The sequence below is a fragment of the Falco punctatus genome (assembly GCF_963210335.1).
Source record: "Falco punctatus genome assembly, chromosome: 6".
Classification (NCBI taxonomy): domain Eukaryota; kingdom Metazoa; phylum Chordata; class Aves; order Falconiformes; family Falconidae; genus Falco; species Falco punctatus.
In genome coordinates, this window is record NC_137585.1 from 26,758,202 (window position 1) to 26,777,153 (window position 18,952).

Below are 18,952 nucleotides of genomic sequence, written 5' to 3' on the forward strand. Positions count from 1 at the left end.
TCTGTACTGGAAAAGCTCACTACTTCCTCCTGTGAGCATACTTAGTTGCCATTAAAAAACAATTTAATTGTCAGAATTTCCTCTGCTTTTTGCAATCAATTGCTTATTAATGCCAAATGCAGCCTTGCCTTATTGCTTGGTTTCCCGGTGGTGTTGTGTTCTGAAAACAAGAGGTGTCACAGCTGTGTGTTTCTTTTCTTAAATCAGGAATGCAAATTGTCCATTTGAAAGCAACCAGGGCTCATTTCATAGATATTATTTGTATTTTTTGCTGTAAGTGAAGTGGTTGCAGAAGGCATGAAGCACAAAACTACTGCAGTTCAGCTAGGCAGAGATACAAAAGGGTAATCTGCAGCCATTAAATAATAGACAAGAACATTTCCCCTTTCAGCTGTTTCAGTACTGCTAGGTGCAGGGAGCAACCCTAGCATGACACAAGAATAGCAGAGGGAGAACTTGATTGTCTAGATTTGAAGTGGCTCCAAAAAATCCAGGTGTTTTGATCTCAAATTTAGATGAACAATACAGCCCCCTCACAACACATTCTACCTTTTTTTCACAGACAGACAAGTTGAAAGATTTACTTTTCTCTTAAATGCTAGAACTCCCTGAATTCATAGTATACAATGTCCACATTGCATGGAGTGAGGAGGGGGAAGGCCCTAACTAGTCAGGAAAGTACAGTATTGTCCTCAGGGAGTTTCAGGGCTGTCCCTGTGCCTTTGTCCTCAGAAGTCCAGACTCGCAGGTGTGCTAAACACAGGGAAGGAAATGAACTCCACTCAAAAGGTAGTGGCAGCAAATGTTCCGGCATGCAGCAGTTTAGGCACTAGCTTTCTAAGTATTTTTGACTCAGTGAAGTTGAGGAAGACCTATGTTACTGCTGCTTCTACCAGCGCTAATGAAACCCGGACAGGTAGGCTTTCCCGAGTGCTCCCCACACCTGCAGCTGTAGTACTGAGATGCCCAGATAATCCTGTTCAAACCCTGCCATAGACAAGCAGTGGAGAAAACTGCCTGTGCAGGGAAAGCAGTGAAGCCAGCTGTATGACATTGCCAGTCTAAGTGAAAACAGACACATGGCAAATTCTCTTTTCCTTGAATTCTCTTGCATTTATGAAGATTTGGGTTAATACTTGTAAAAGTAACATATAAACCCCCAAATCTATGATTTTTAAGGTACCAACCTTCTTTCAAATTTTCAAACTTTATGCAGGTAAGATCCTCTTGTGAATGTCATCACTGTTGCAAGATGTCACTGAGTAAAACAGTGCAGCTGTATGGCTGGTTGTTCCCTGTGGGAGCCAGCAGTGCTTTTGCTCTAGTAAGCCAAAGTCCTAATTACACAGCACCTAGTATCTGCTCTGAGTCACAGCATTTCACCAAGATAGCTAATTGGTCTGTTAATTATTAAGATGCTTCACTGTTGTCATAGTAACATATTTATCTTCCTTTGTTCTGCAATAACAAAGGAATTAATGACTGTGATAATGAAGTACCAGGAAGTCAGGCAACCAGGTTGTGAAAATGCTGCAAAGCTACTAATGTGCAAGTCCAGGTACTTCAGCCTCTACTGGCTCTTATATATAGCACTCCTATAGCAGACATGCCTTCCATAACTTAGAACACATATATTTTTAGTGACAGTAAATCTGTATGTAAATCTCTAATATAAAATTGTGCTTGCATAGGAATGATAGTATGAAGTTGATTTCTAACTCAGTAATACTGCTATATGTATGACAAAAGAGAAGGATGGGATGATGATTTATGATATGACTTGAGATTTATGAGGGGTGGCTCTGGTCTAGCTTTCCTAGATGACATTAGACCAATCTTTTGGACCAAATCCAGGAATGTACACCAGCACTTGTGGTATTTAGACAGAACAGAGGCTGCTTCTCCTCCTTGCAATTATAAAGTCAATAGATCTGCTTGTTTTTCTTTAACCTTAATGTTCCCAAGCACCTCACTTTTGCTTTTGTGCCTCTTGGGATCCAACTTACTCTTTGCAGAGCTGAATGACAAGACCATCTCTCACCTAATGCTCAAGAGCAAAAAGCGTGTCCCTCAAAAATACAGGTGAACATTTTAAGAAAAGAATACCATAGAGGCAATAAACTATATTACAGAATATTTTCATAAAGTTTGGGGTTTGGTTGTTATTTTTTTTTATAGGCAAGTCTTTTCATGTTATTGGAACTATGAAAATTATGTAGTTCTAATTAAGCAGAAATGCATTATTTCCCTACACTAACATGTCTCCATGTTAAATGTACAGTCTAGAAAAGTGTTCAGGCACATTTTATTATTGCTGTGAACAGCTTCTTAAAATCCTTATGCTTCAATTACAATGACTTAATATGAGCCCATTTCTTTTAGTAACAGCTGATGGCTGCATTAACCTATGACAGAACTGGTTACAACCTTTTTATCTGCACCAGCTCAGGTGAGGTCAGTGTAGAGGAGACAATCCAGACAGCAAATATTTCTTGCAGATCCTTTATCAATGGAATACATTTAGGATATGGTGCATTTGGATCACTCAGAACTGAGTGCAACGAAGCAGTGCTGTGTCAAAGGTGATGCAAGAGAAAGTTATGCTACTGCTGTGTCTGCTAATAGCTCCCCTTCATTCAGAGGTCCCCAATGAAGGACACCGGAGTCAGGTTTTAGTTGTTTTGTGACCCACATTCTGCAACACAATGGAGCAGTAATCCAGAAAGATGTCTAAATATCCAGCCTTCATCTCATACATGATATTCTTGGTAGCAATAATTAATATGGGCTGTCAGAAGGTTAAGACTCCCTTAAGGTGGTCAGGGATATAGACAAAAATGCATTTACAAGCACAGAAATTACTATTTCTGGAGAATTTTAGAGACACATCTTATTCTAAACATGTTTTGTAGCAAGGGTGCAGAGCTGTTCAGCAAACTGTAAAGGAAGATGATGTCTCCAAACATACTGCTATTAACTGGCTAAGGTGGAACAATTGGAGTGACTCAAAGCAAAGGAACTGTCCCTCTCAGGAGAGCTTTAACCCTGATAATCTAGAGATGATAAAAACAAAAAGCTGCCTTACAAAGTTACAAACACATGCAGAAAGAGTAGGATTGATGGCAGGCTTTAATTCTGTAAAATTGTCCTTGGCTTCACAGATACTTTATATGCATTTATACCCCAGTCCAAATCACTCTAGAGGTCTGTGGGAATATTGTCACAACCTGAAGTAGCTCTGGATAATGTCCCTGGAATGTCTTTCTTCCCCTATAGTACCACAGGGAGTATTCAAGTCCATTTGCCAGCCAGCTATTTCTTCTGTCTGTTCAGGAAGTCAGACAGTCTGATTACCTACAGGTTTACATGATGGACAAAACTCTTCCAATTAATATCCTGTTAGTTAGTTGTGTAATACCCTTGTCATGCTCAGCTGTATCAACCTCAGTCCCTCTTTTTTTGATATGATGGTTACAATTTCAAAGATAACATCCCAGTATTTTGAAAATCTTGGTCAGAGTGGCTTGGATACTGTGCTCCCTGTCTTAGCAGATGGACACAGTAGCTGGAGCCAGGCATAGCCAGGGCAATGTGGCTTAAAGCCAGCTGTACAGTCTCGTAATTCAGGAGATGGTTCAGCTGCTGAAGTCAGTTAGACCTCCCCTGGCTGGAGTGCTGTCATTTACGGGAGCCTCCTGTGGTTGCCTGTTGGCTGTTCCACGCTGTGGAAGAGCTGGAAAAAAGCACTTCAGCGCTCACCACTGCAATGAGCACACTGAACTGGCAAAATGCTGTATTAGGGACTCACAGAAGGCCAGCAAAGTATGTGACCACCTAAATTTAAAGCACGTGTCTTCTCCATTCTTGTGCCTCCAAAAATTATTGTGAATGTGAGCCTTTGGGGTCTTGGTTTGGGTATTTTTGTTTTGTTTTGTTTTTTCTTTAGTAGCATGTATTCATTTAGCAAATGGTTTATTGAGGGAAAGCTACTTCCTATACAGTATTTGTATTCTAACTTAAGGCATTATGCAATACTTTAGGTGCCTCCTTTAGCCTTCATTTTGCCATTCTTTGTTTATAAAACATTCCCTTTTTTTTTAATGTAGAAAGTGAACTTTCCACTTCATTGTTTGTTTTCCATGCATTAAATTTGCTGACAGTATTTGAAGAAAATCTCCTTTGAAACTATAGGTCACTGCACACGTCTTCACTACTTTTCAATATAAAGCAGTACCTATGACAAAATAAAAGTTTGTCCTCCACTTTAATAAAAAAAAAATCACTTCAGGAGCACTACATGCTTGTCATTTATTTAAAGATCTTATGGAATCTGTAGTGCTTTAAGATCAGTCCATAAGAATATACATCTTTAGGCTGGGATTTTAGTTCCTTTATAAGTGGCAAACCATGTCTTAAAGAAATGTGCCATCAACAACAAATCTGTCATATATTTAGTGGAGAGGGAAACTTTCCTCTGCAAAAGCAACTGCTGTATCTATAAAAATATCTGTGAAAAGTGAGACTTGCAGTACTTTAAAAAATAACCCTGAAATAGATTTTTCTATACGCAAAACCTAAAATGGAAATGCTTAAAAGTTGCAACATATGTATTAACGAAGTAGTAGAAGACACAGATTCGATCTTCATATGTTAAAATACTGATGTAACTGAAGGTACATTGTACATTTCAGAATAAAGGACACTGAGGCTTTCCCTTCATGTGACTGCTCTTTCACCCATAATATCTAAGAAGTCTTTAAATAATCCAGGATCCTGGAAATACTCAGCAGAGTGTTCTGGCTCTACTTGTTCCCAGGAAACATGCCAGAAATGTGAGTGCCCCTGACTTACCTTGATGATGATGTGGGCTCAGTGATCTGCCTCTGCATGCGTGCATGTCTGATCAAATGCTCTTTCAGTGCGTTCTGGACCTCTGCTGGTATATCAGGTGAAGTGTGGCTAATTTTCAATGCAGCTTCAAGTACCTTTGTTGTAGGTTTCCCATTTTCTTTAACTTCCTTTTTCTCACTGGTCTCAAAAACCTCTGTAGGAGCACTGGAGTTGCTCTGAGGGACATTACTGGCATTGGAAGTGAGAGGTTTACTTCTCCAGCAGGGCCAACACAACTTCCAAAAGACAAAAAGTGAGACTACCAGCAAGGCGAGCCCGCAGAAGCTGACGACTACTGCTAACAGACTGACTGAGATGTCTGCAAAGAATTAGAAACAAAGATCATAATGACAGACAAACACGGAGAAAAAAAAAATAAAATTACACAGGTTACGAGACAGAAGCTTTTCAATCATTATCTTGCATAGAGCTTTAAAGTCCTATTTATTTTTTTTCTTCTTGATATCTAAACCTGTATCTTTAAAATGCTATCATTCTCTAATACCTATTTCACAAATGCTCCATTAATTGTTGTTCAGGCCAGGGGCCAGTATCTATACCACTACCCGTGCACTCAGTCAGACTTCTCAGGAAGGGGGTACCGAAACGGTTCCAAAATTGTGCTGTCAAAGGGTGTCCCAGGAACACATCCTGCTGAAAAATGTAAACCACAGTCAACATTTTCTGTAAGCGCACATGAAGACAGGCCAGTTCTAAACCACCAGGATGATACACAAATTTCTTCAGGACTTGCTAAGCTTTTGAGTCTGTGTGCTAACTGCTTCAGAAGCATGTTAAATCCTAATGTTTAAGTGGGATAAAAAGGGACAGATACGGTCTGTCATAAATAAGAAATTTCTAAGGTTAAATCTTAAGCTCTGGACTAAGACTGTGTTAGATCAAGACAGCACATATATATCGATATCTGAAATTCCACTCTGAAAACGCAGTTGGCTTCAGAGTACACTATGCAATTCCCTGAGTTGTACAGAGACCACATGGTGCACTTTACCCTGCTGCCCTGTATCTGACCTTTTCTGCCACTATTAGTTAGCATATCCAATAACATGGCCAAAGATACGAGAACAGAATTCATACCAACGAAATTCTGTGAACAGACTTATATTTTAGGAGATGGTGGATCAGCAGAAATGCCAGTTGAGCACTAATTAGGAGTTTTATTCTATGTGACATGTTTCACTTTGATTTTTCCAAAATTATGTAATATTACAAAATATAACTAAAAAAATCCATTTCTTTTTGAAAAAAGCCTTCTGTGTACTTTAAAAGTATTCAATAAACCCTGCCTAAATGTCCCTCAGGTAATGGCTGCTGCTGCTTGTTACAACAAGTTTTGACAGTTTAACAGCTAATATTTTGTATCCATAGCTCCAGGCTACTAAACTAAACAGTGGAAAAGTGCAACAAGAGTTTGAGCACATTTTTTCTGAAGGATCACAGGAAGAAAAATAGTCCTCTAGGTATGTATTAGCTCCATGGAACAGTGTGTACCTCACAGGTCCCTTTGAAAGATGAAGATTCTAGTAGAAAATTTGGGAACGTTTTCTTTAATACTATATAAAATCCAGATACATCTCTCAGCAGCAAACACAATACGGCCCATTCAATGTGAAGATACACGAGAATAGCAAAAGCAAATAGAAAATGTTTATAGTCTGGTATTGGCAGAGGATGTCCTTCTTGATTTAAAGAGTTTGGTACAAGTTGCTGCCCTGCCTTGAACAGAGGTATGCCTCTTCAACCATTTCCCGCTAGACCTGAGAAAGGTGTCCTCCTTTTCTGTCTGTAGTTAAATGTCAACATCTAGCCCTTGGAATATGCATGTCAGCTTACTGAGAAAGTCATATGGCAAATTCTTATTTAGGTTGTTTCCGTAAAATGAATGGCTGCATAACACAAGAAGCAAACTATACTTTTGCATTTCATTTTTCTAGATAATTCCGCTTCAGTAGGATCATTAGGCTATTTGGTCTGTTCTGCTGCTTACCCTGACATCCTTCCTGAGCCCAGTAATTTTTATTTAGCTTGTGCATGTTCTGCAGCAGACTGTCCTATCTTGACAAAAAGAGAAGATACTAAGATGCGTTGAGTTTACAGCTTGTTTCAATGGTTAATAACTTCCTTGCAAATTTGTACTTCTGATTTGTATTTTTGTAGTTCTAATTTGCAGGCATTTATTCTTTCATGTCTTTGTATGAGAGATTAAAAGAGATGATATGCTTCATAAGACATGCCTATACAAAATACACATAAAGTAAACTGTGCCAGGAAACGAACCCATGACTTGAAACTCAATTACCTATACCAATCCCTGGAATGGTTCTAAACTGGGCCAGTTCATACCCTCCCAGCCAATTCCAGGGCATGGATCAGGATTTAGGGTAGGACAATGATCATTCTTAATAGGTGCCTTGGATAAGGGCCTTTTGTTTAAGCAGATGACAGATTCTAACAGCATGGAGAGAGGTTCTTACATGTGAGCTGGCCTCAGGGCCAAAGAATGGTCTGCAGTGGGTGGACCCTGGCTGGATGCCACGTGGCCACCAAAGCTGCTCTATCACACCACTTCCTCAGTGGGACAAGAGAGAGAAAATATAACAAAAGGCTCCTGGGTCAAGACAAGGAAAGGGAGACATCACTCATCAGTTACCATCACGGGCAAAACAGACTCAGCTTGGGGAAATTAATTGCCAATAAAAAAACAGAGTAGGACATTGAGAAATAAAAAACAAATCTTGAAACACCTTGCCTCCACCCCTCCCTTCTTCCTGGCCTTAACTTCACTCCTGATTTCTCTACCTCCTCTCCGCCAGTGGTGCAGGGAGATGGGGAATGGGGGTTGTGGTCAGTTTGTTACACTCTGTCTCTGCCACTCCTTCCTCCTCACATTCTTCCCCTTCATATTCTTCCCCTGCTCCAGTGTGGGTTCCTTCCCCCAGGAGACAGTTCTCCACAAAGTTCTCCAACGTGGGTCCTTCCCACAGGCTGCGGATCTCCATGAACTGCTCAGATGTGGGTCCTTTCCATGTGTTCTTTCCACAGGGTGCAGTCCTTCAGGCACAGACTGCTTCAGCGTGGGTCTCCCATGGGGTCGCAGGTCCTGCCAGAAGCCTGTTCCAGTGTGGGCTCTCTACGGGGTCGCAGCCTCCCTTGGGCACATCCACCTGCTCTGCCATGGGCTCCTCCATGGGCTGCAGGTGGGTATCTGCTCCACCATTAGCCTCCATGGGCTGCAAGGGGACAGCCTGCCTCACCATGGGCTTCACCACGGACTGCAGGGGAAACTCTGCTCCAGGACCTGGAGCACCTCCTGCCTCCTTCTGCACTGACCTGGGTGTATGCAGAGTTGTTCCTCTCAGGTAGCCTCAATCCTCTCTTCCAGCTGCTGTTGTGCAGCAGGTTTTTTGCTTCTTCTTAAGTATGTTATCCCAGAAATGCCACCACTGTCACTGATGGGCTCAGCCTTGGCCAGCAGCAGGTCCATCTTGGAGTCTGCTAGCATTGGCTCCAATTGACATAGGAGAAGCTTCTAGTACCTACCTTCTCACAGAAGCCACTCCCATAGCCCCCCTGCTACCAAAACCTTGCCATGGAAACCCAATACATAGTCATAAATTAATTTAATATAATAATACAGAGGCTTGCCCCACTGAAGGAACTTTTTTGTTAAATTGAACAAGCTAAATTTTCAATCAAGCTGGACAAAATATTTTCCCATTCTCAAACCCTGAAAAAAAGTAGAACTCTCTAAAATGTTGATGATCTATCAGATATAAGAAAAAGGAAGCAAAAAGCAATTAAATTTTGGGTAATTTGCAATATTTCCAGCTCAGTTTGTAGATGGTTGGCATAATTAGGTTACATTTTGAGAGGAAAGCTTTTAGAACTGGAAATTGTATTTTTTTTTCATTAGAAGAATGTTGAAACTGGTTGTTTTAACAACTTTGTAACTGCTGGAAACATTTCAAAACTAGAAATATGAAAATTGATCCCTTCTAGCAGAGTTTCAATTTGATGAATAGATACTATCAGCTGAAAAACATACCATCAGAGCATTTCTAGCCAATTCTAAGTGTTTCACTGCAAGACATTCTTCAAGCCTTCAAATAACTTGTGTGTCCTTTCAACACCTACTCCCATACTTTAACTTTCTCTAAGCTTTTTTTCTGTACTTCAATTAAACTATTTCAAATTCTAAGTCACTCCCAAGATCATTACAGAAAATATATTCTTTATAGCCTTAAAATAATCACGTGAAACTTTTTAAGTCTCAAGGGCAGAGAAAAAGATCTAATTCTACAGTTATACAAATTATAGCCTCCATTTTTGCTATTTTACTAATAAATTAAACAACCTCACATATTGTACTTCATAATACAACAAATACCTAAGCAGAATCATTAAATATTTTAATTGCCAGGAATTCAACTAAAGAATAGTTCATTTAAAGAAAAAAAGTATTTAATTACATTTACTGCCAGAATTGCTAAAAAGCTATCAGTCAGTATGCCATATATATTGATATAAGAAGCATATTGCTTCATTTCGTCACTTCTGACAGCCACTCAGCTGAGCAATTACAAGAGATTTGCTGTCACGTGAACACTAAAATCATCTGTACACGAGCATTCAAATGGAGCTTCACAGACTCTTTGCATGTTAGACCGGATATGTCTCTTGTATTACCTTCTTATAGGAAGTTTGGTTTAAAAATACAAAACATTAAGAGACAGTTCTGCAGACTTGGAGTTTCTTCACACTGCTGCCAAGGAAACCTGGTGGGAAGGAAAATGTGTACTGAAGGATGGACATGTTATCAGGCCAGAGTTGCACTTCACATATCTATTATTTAAAGATGCAGAACTGGCGACAAATTCAAAGACTGCCTAAGTTTTTAGAGACAGAAGGAGATATACTCACCCTGCTGGGACAGCATTAATTGCCAACATTGTAAACAATGTTTTAGCTGGTCTCTGGTATGAAGGAAGAGAAAAAGCATCTCAAACTACAAGCAGTTTGTTTGACAACTCTTTTTCTGAACTGGTAATTACAGCTTGTCTTCAATGCTACACATTTGCACGGAACAGGACATCTTTCTGAATATTCATTTGGACATGAAGCATTATGGTTTTGCCATTCCAATTCTCATGCTGGGTAAACTCAGGAAATTGAAGAAAATCCTCTTTCTCACACACCTCCTTCTGATCAATGGGAAAGCTTCCAGTGATTTCAATGAAGTTACCATTTCACTCCTGATGATCTTCTTTTACTGACCTCTGTCCTTAATGTCATCTTCATAGTCCTGATAAAATTTCACAACTGAAAGAAAGTATCCTATTTCCTCATGGTTTTATATTTAAAACTACTCTTTCAAGATATGGAATTTTGGACAATTTTATTTTTCTCGTTTGAGAAAGGCATGTATATTTGGGAAGTGTGTGAATTCTATTTACCTCCAAATATCTCTGCATTTTTAATAAATATCCTCAGAAATGTTTTCCCCATAAAAGGCTCCTTGACAGCCAGTCTTTCATATCAGGCAAGTATTTCAGAAACATCACCTTCTTTTCTGGATGCTGGGGAATGTTTTAAGCAATGGTTTCTGTCCTATGTCTTCCAACAATTTGTTGTTTGAAACTTGCCTCAGAACAGTTCTGCCTATGAATGCATTCACAAACATCCACAAACATTTTAGTCAGTAGCTTGACACCATGCCCCTTGATGCTTAACTTTGGAAAAGTATACTCCACAAACCCATGATCCTGAATGGAGAAAGACCACATAGTGCTGTGATGTAGCTGCCCATGTGTATAAGGTGCAGGTAAACATCTAATATGGACCACACTAAGGACAGCATACTCTTGCCAGCAAAGGAACAGGGGGAAAGGAATACCTGGAAAAAGAGAGGGTTATATTCCTTTTTGACCCACCTGTTGGTTTATAACTGATCTTGGTTCTGTTAAATTGTTAAGTACAATGTCTCTGTAACTTTTTTCAAACACATTTTTCTTTAACTTGTAATTTGTTCTCTTGTTCTTCAGCCATAAGGAACTTCACCCTTTCCATATGACCACTGTAAAGGGAACTCTTGTGTCTGGAATATTTGGAGTCAGCTCAATCAGATAAATTAATATGTCTCTCATTTTCTAGGATTTGAAGGAAAGCAGGAGCTTTATCAAATAAAAGGTCTGGGTCTAATAAATCTCTCTTATCCCCATGTATATGAACTAATTGGTCCAACTCATCATTTCTGCTGTTCAGTTTTCCTTGGGGATATTTGAAGAACATAAAAAGTTGCTGGTGTTCATTTTTATTTGGCATTAGCAGATCTTCCACAATTACCTCTGTCTCATCCAAATCCCTGCAGATGGGGATATAATGCTTTAGTGTGCCTCAAAGTGGCAGGTGCAGAGTCTTGTATTTTCTTTCATAACTGGAACCTGTTAAAACACCCGACTTAAATTTCAAATGGCAAAAATAGCCTTTCACTTAAACATCTACATGTGATCTTCTCTCAGTCTGATGTAAGAATTTGTTCAAAACAGCCATCACTATCTACTGACTGGTACATCACTTAATGCTAACAGAGCTCTGTGGTAGCATGTCTTTTGACAGTAAGGGAATCAAATGAACTCAAGTATCACTGTGATTTACTACGCAATTACAGCGCATAAAATATTAATCTCTCAAAATCATTTTATCTTAATTATTATCTATCAATACCTCTGTCAATCTGTATCTGTCCAACCACAAATGGAATGCCCTCTTTTGCCATTTCAAACGCCATGTACAGGACTTTAGATTACATGACATACAGCAGATACAGGGTATTTTCCAAAAGCTTATTAGCCTTCTCCTAGCCCACATTACTTTCTGCTTTCCAGAAATCAGAAGGAATTTGCCACAACAGCTGTCTCTTCATGAGCCTTAGTACATGATTTGTGTGCTGTATGTAACCAGAGGAGATGGCTCTCACTTTTGCCTGACTGGGTCATTGTGTTTTGCCTGCAGTGTAGGAAGCAAAAGATTTTGCACTGAACATTGGCCCCTCCTTTCTAACACACCAAATGTAAACTGTCTCTACTTTCAAGGCTTTTTCTAGCCTACCTACTTTTCTACTTGTTAACTCTCACTTAACCTCAACAGGAGGTAACTCCCACCTCTGCTCAACCCATGTCTGCCTGCCTTGCCTTCTATTAAACATAAAACTAACTTTGGTCCCATACTACTCTCACACTTGCAAGGATGTCTTTGTGAGCATCTGCAAGAAACCCTCATTACCCTCTTTCAGACAAGAAAACAAAATTAAAATATCATAAGCCCACTGGACTGTCATTAATCATATGCATACCATAGCTGTAACAAAGTTAAAGCAGCTCAAGTATCATTTTTGAACTGTCATGGTTATGTTTATTCTTACTCAGCATCATATAATGAACACCTCACACATATGACGAGACCCAGCAAAACACTGTGTCTCCTTATCTTCATCATTACAGGTTTGCCCTCCAGCTGTTATAAAAGTTTCTGTATTTTTCTTCTGTATTTCTTTGCAAAATGCGTATGGAGGAAGATTCTTTCATAAAACTCCTTTTTACTGTTATTGCTGCTGTCTGTATGTTGAGCACTTCTGCATTATTGTGACTGCGTTCACATTTACTGTAAATAAATCTGGTCTCTGTGGTATGTCTGCCCCTCTGTTCTGCATTTACACTTCTGAATTAGATGCATTTCTGGTTTTCACAGCTCGTTAACACTGATTTTGTAAAGCATATTTTTCAGTAAATCTGTACTTTTTCCTCTTAAACCATATTTCTCTCTGATAATAAATTTGTTCTGACCAGGTGATAATCTTTAACATTAATAATTGGATTGGTCTGTTAACTGTTCAAATGTTTATTATTTAATTTTATCACTTCTCTGTAACAGAACATTCGATTGTTTCACACAGCAGATACTTTCTCATGAAGAAAAATGGTCCTTTCCTGTATGACAGTCCTACACTGACCACAATAATCTTCACATTCGTTCAAGCCATTTCTGGTCCCTTTCATGCTTGCTTTGGCACAGCTGAGAAGCATTTGCAAGCACACTACTGGGTAAATCTGTTCTTTCTCCCGCCTGAATGTATGCAGGTTATATTCTGTGTGTGTGTGTTTGCATGCGTGTGTATGTGATATGTGCATGCACACATGCATGTTTAAAGGAACCAGGACTAAACGTAAACCATCAGCCACCACCAGCAGGTTGAGAGGTATCAGGAAAGCAGCTGACAGCCAACAGTAGATTCATGCCAGCTATGTCAGGAGGACCCAAGACATTGCTCTTCAGGGAACAATGTGACTGTATTATAGAATGGCCATGTGCAGGATGCTCCAGTGTCTTCTTACTACCCCTATACTTCTAAAGCAAACTGTCAATCAGGGGTAGGGTAAGAAACTTGGTACATTACACTTTTTTGATAATAAAATAAATTTGAGTAGAATATTTAGATGAATAACAAACGATCCTGTAGAAGCTGATGTTCTTTTCATGGTCAACTTCAAAAATAATCATTGCCTGACAAGCAAAAGAGCAAGAGCAAACATCACTCTCTAGAACTTTCTACCCACTCTAGACAGCTAAAATACACCCTCCTGCCAGGGAAGCAACACCAGCTCTGTTGGAAACACTGGTTCCCCATCAGAACTGACAATGAGAGAGTGCAGTTCTGCAGGACCAGCAGGACTAAAAAAACCCGCAAAGACAGCAGAAAGTGCCCACCATTTGCAGAGGACATGCAATGAATTTTAAACGTGTCCCTAGGGCAGGATGCCAAACCTCCTCTCACCCTCTCACTACACTTTATGCAATTCACTTAATGTTCAGAAATGCTCGCAACTGGGACTTTGATGTGCTTGGTTCCTTTGAAAATGAGGAGGGATGCTTAACTGGCAGAAATGAATTAAGAGTCATTTATTAATCAGATAACCTGATTCAAAATAGAGGTATAACGAAGCTGCATATATGAATTTTGGACACTTCTAGAAAATAATTTACTTGGATTAGAGATAAATTGTTAGGTGCAATCTTGCACATCCAGCTCCCATTTATTTTCCACCTGCACTCTTCCTATTAGTTGACAAACATCTTAATCATTTCGCCCAAATCTGCTGGAAATAAAGGAGGTGTAAAATAAAAAAGAAACAACAGTTGCACATCTGATTCAGCATTTTGCCATAAATGTTATGCCCTTCAAAAGAAGGCTTGCATAGTCATCTAACTATATAAAGGTACCATAAATGTAAACAGCTTCCTAATCTTTTCACTTGAGCATTCTTCTGAGAAGAGAGAATTAATAGTCCTTATAATTACCAGGACAGAAAATAACAGCAGATGTCTATCTTCACTAATTGTCTAAAGCTCTTAGAAATTTATGAAATTGTTCACCTCACTAAGATTCTTTGCTTGAGTTCCATAGATTAATTATCCATTACACTAACTATGATTACCCCTTCTCGACCTAAGCAGTGAGCAGTAATTGAGGGTCCTAAGGTGACAGCACTGACACTGAGAAGGAAAAAATTATTGAATAATCAGCCATTTCTTTGATGTAATACTGTTTTTCCACAAAGAATGTCCAAACTCTTAATTTCTCTGAGAATAAGAGTAATCAAACACATGGAGGGTTGGGGTTTTTTGTTGTTATTTTGTTAGCAGCAAATCTGAAAAGCTCTCCTTTCTGCTTTATTGTTTCATTTTGTTGCATTCTGCCTTCCCAAAGCCATGCTCTCCATTTTTTGTTCTGTGTTTCTGGCTCCCTCTTCTTTGTGTTTGATTCTGTTGTCCTTGTTATATATACTTCATTCTCATACCTAGACATGGACACTATCAAAAAAATCAGTACCCAGCTTCTCTGCTTGCCAGTGAAACTTCTTGGGTCACAAGGTCAATATTGCCTCATATTTTGCATTAAGCCTGTGACTGGGTGGTGCATCTTTTGTCTCAAGTAGTTGATTCCTCTGAGAAGCTTGGCTGCTTTTCACAGTCTAGCTGAACAGAAAGCAATCATCACACCCACCAGTATAACCACATCACAGGCAGTTTTAGTTGCCCTTGTTACTGTTTTCAACTTCTAGGGCATATTTTTATTCTTATATTAAATAAAACTGGTCTGCTTTCCTTTTTACCATATACTCTTTTATTTTCTGATTTTTTTTCATGCGGTATTCTTTCCTTTCCAAATATGGGTCTCCTCATATTTTAGATGTCTTTCCTCCAATGAAATCTCAATAATGATTTTTACCTATGCTACCTTTGTGGCGCTTTTAGGTACTGAATGAACCCACCATTTAAAGAGAGAATACGCTATCATTATATAGTCAACTTTTTTTTTTTTTTTTTTGTCTTTTCTCTCCTCTTTATACTGCCTCCTGGACTATTTGCTGTTTAGATTTTCATTGGAAGTTTAGCTGTCATTCTGCAACATAACAAGATACAATGATCAACCATTACTCTGTAATAGCCCACTCACAATCTTTTAGCTTCTCCACATCTTCCAGAAGTCCTCCTCACAACTCAAGTTTCTTCTTACACTTACTACAGTAGTTTTTTCTTCACACTCTTCAGAGCTTGTTGCAGGAACTCATTCCCAGCACACTTCTATGGCTGGAGCCCCAGGGAGAAATAACCGAACTGGTTCCATGATGCGTATCACCCAGTGTAGGCATATGCTTTCCGCATCATTGTTTGGGACACACAGCAGAACCAATAGGGCTAAATTAGCCATTCCTCCTCTCTACAATACAGCTACAGCTTCACGATGCCACAACTTTGCAGAATTTACTCAGTCATAGAAGGATACGGCTACATGACATGGATTCTCATGCCAAATACTACCACCCTACATATGAGACACATATTTCAGAAAAACACAAACATTTGTAGCTTCATACTCAGAATGATGATGAAGAGCACTTAAAATTTCTACCATTGATAAACAGGGACTATGGATGTTCAACACTGTGGACCACATTATTCATAGAGATGTTAAAATGAACTCTATGTGCATTTGAAGAACAAAAGAAGAGCAGAAGAGACATGGCACAGTTCACCTTTCAATGACCACATTTCTCTCGACCTAAACAGTATTTACAGTCTTTCAGTTCATAAAATTAAGGCAAGTGATATTTATATCTTGTTTATCCAAGTGTTTACATATTAAAATATTGTAAATTATCAACAATGACAGTGTGTTCTTCCTCCAGAATCAGAAAGCATTAATATATGCTTATTAGCAGTGTTACTAATGAGACAATGTTTAATATGAGTGTGCTGATGAAGTTGACATGCGTCATCTAAGAATGGTTTCCTTTTAAGGGGGAAAACAGTGAGATTTAGGAACTCAGCTGAGATGTGGGATGCAGTGGTTCAAGCCCCCGGTCTGTTAACTATCAGGTTTTTTTCTAATCCAACAATTGCAAGGTCGTTAGGGTTTACAAATAAACCAAGATGATTGTTGACTGAAGAAATGTTTAAAAAGAAGCTCCCGTTACTGTACATGGTGCAAGGCAAGTGCTGAAGATTCACATTTTCTAAACAGCAAACTTTCGTTTACCTCGTGGGACTCTTCTGTATCCTACACACCTCACGTGCTTATACATCAACTTTGGTTTTATATGACACCTAATACTGACTCCCTGTACAGTACTCCCTAAAAATCAGGTAAACTAATCTTTTCGGAGCCAAATTTTCAGGCTCCGTAGGGCAATTTATTTCTATGCAACCTTTTACGATTCGGACCAAGCCAACCAACGCGGTCGGAACGTCCCCCGTAGCCGTCATTTACAAACCCGCGACCCGTTCCGGTGGGAGCAGGCTGCAAACCCCGCGCCCCCCGTCTGCGCTGGCGGCGGGGACGCGGGGCAAGCGGCGCCCGCGGCGGACCGAGCCCCCCTGGCCGCCCCCCCCCTCCCCCCCGCCCTGCCGCCCCGGGCCGCGCCCGCCTTTACCGGCTGCAAACTCGGCTCCGGCCTCAAGCGCAAAGCCCTGGCAGAACCGTGCGGGTACCCGGGTCTGAAAGAAAAATCGCTCCCCTTTCAGACAACAGGTTTTTGTTCTAAGGTACTACAAGTAACCCGGAATTTGCCGTAACATCTGTGGACATTGGAAGAAAGGGAAAAGAAAAAAACGCAGCAGCTGCGGCAACAGCTACAGCGCCGCTGGGTCCCATGCTGAGGACCTGCGGCTTTTCAGGACTTGGTGTTAATGTATTTAATTTGCACTGTACGCTTGGTATTTCTTTGTTGGCCATAATGCAAGCTGTCCATTTGTATTTATGGGCAGACAGAACAGGCTACCAATCCCTTCTGGCAGAAATTAAGCACTGAACCTGGACTAATTTTCAAGCCCCGTCCTAAAAACAAGTACCACGGAGAGCGAAGAGTGCAGAGTGCCGTACGAGTTCCGCCGAGGCGCAGCGCCGGTTCCGAAATCCAGACAAGCCAGGAATCACAGACCAAAGGTACCACCGTTAGGAGTCAAAATCTTGGTTTCGACTCCACACACACACACACAGAGACACATGCAATTTTCCCGGACGGTCCTGGACCGGACGGCTGCCCTGACTCTACAAGTTCCCACCGCCCGGCAGAGCGCTCTCCCGCCGCCGTAGGCATCAGCGGAGGGGATGCGGAACGCCGCAAATCCTGCTCAGGGAGCGCCGGGCGCTCCGTCAGGTTCCATCGTCGGGCTGCTCGGACCTGGGGCTCGGTGACCTGCGCCCCGAGCCCGGGCTGCGCCCCGAGCAGCGGCGGCCGCCCCCCAGCAGCCCCCCGCCGGCCCCACCGCCCCCCGCGGAGCCGCCCGCGCCTCCGCGCAACCTGTTGCCGCGGCCCCGCCGGCCGCGCGCTGGGGCGGCCGGGGGAAGCCGAGGGGCGGCCGGCGCAGCCCACGCGTGGGCCACCCGTCGCGCGGAAATGCTGCCCACCCGTGACAAGACTACCACGCACAACCCTCTGCCCCGCTCGCCGCACGCACGGCCCCACAGACGCATGCAACAGCAGGGGTCCGCGCGTTGCATACAGAAGAACTACCACCGCGGGGACAACTTTGTCGGAGCGGGGCTGCGGGGGGCAAACGCGCGAGCAGCGGGGGAACGGGGCCGGCTCCGGCGGCGCGGCTCCAGCCGATGGCAGAGCTCGCACGTCGGCGGCGACTCCTCTCCCCTCGGCGCCTCCCGGATCTCCCCGTCCCCACTCCTGCACCCCCGCCCGCGGCCCCACGTTTCGCCCCGTCGCCCCCGGCTCGCTGACCCCCACCCCAGGCGGCGGCTCGGCGGTCCCGGCGCTTCCCTCGCTGCTTCCCGGGAGCCTGCGCGGGCTGCGAGGGAGAGGATATTAAAGCGGGCTGCGTGACTGCCCCCCCTCCGCCCCCTCCGCACGCAGGGAAGGCAAAGGAAAAAGTTGCGCTCTCCGGCCGCCCACGACGGCGCTGTCCGCCCCGCGGCGGCGGCAGGACGAGCCCCGCGGCGGCGGGGCCGGGGTCGGTACCTGTGCCGCCGATGCCCTGGCGGGCGGTCTCCAGGGGGAAGATGCCGGCGCACTTCTCCCGCTCCACCTGCCCGCCCAGGCAGAGCTCCGAGATGATCTGCAGCGCCTTGTGGCAGAGGCTGCCCACGCCGTCCTCCGCGGGGAAACTCATCTTCTGCCCCGGCCGCCCGCTAGGCCATGGCCGGCGCGGGACGGCTCCGCGCCCGACCCGCGCAGCCTCCCGCGGGGAGCGGAGCGGGGCGGAGCGGCGGCGCGGTGCGAGTGAACCGCAGAAGTAGTGAAGGGGGAGGGGGGGGGGGGGAAGACAAAAAAGGGGGGGGGGAGGGGAGAAAATAAAAAAGGGGGGGGGGGATATAAGCATCCACTTAGCAACGCCTTTTGTGCCTAGCGGGCTTCGGTAGGCGGCTCGGCCAATGGCAGCGGGCGCGGGGGGGACAGACGACTCGCGTCCCCCGGGGAAACTTTTCCTTCCCCCGCCCCGCGGCCGGGCGAGGGGCGGCGGCGCCGGGACG

The 18,952-nt window shown here is 42.6% G+C and overlaps 1 protein-coding gene across 1 annotated transcript in view; it reads right to left on the reverse strand.

Annotated features, from left to right (window-relative positions):
* SYT10 (synaptotagmin 10) overlaps positions 1-18,736 on the reverse strand; it is a 48,960-nt gene extending 30,224 nt beyond the window's left edge. Inside the window, exons 1-2 of the mRNA XM_080391478.1 lie at positions 18,441-18,736; positions 4,852-5,209 (exon numbers count right to left, since the gene is read on the reverse strand). Of these exons, the coding sequence (XP_080247604.1) occupies positions 4,852-5,209; positions 18,441-18,591 (509 nt within the window). The 5' untranslated portion in view covers positions 18,592-18,736. The remainder of the gene's footprint in view (positions 1-4,851; positions 5,210-18,440) is intronic.
* Positions 18,737-18,952: the final 216 nt, after the last annotated feature.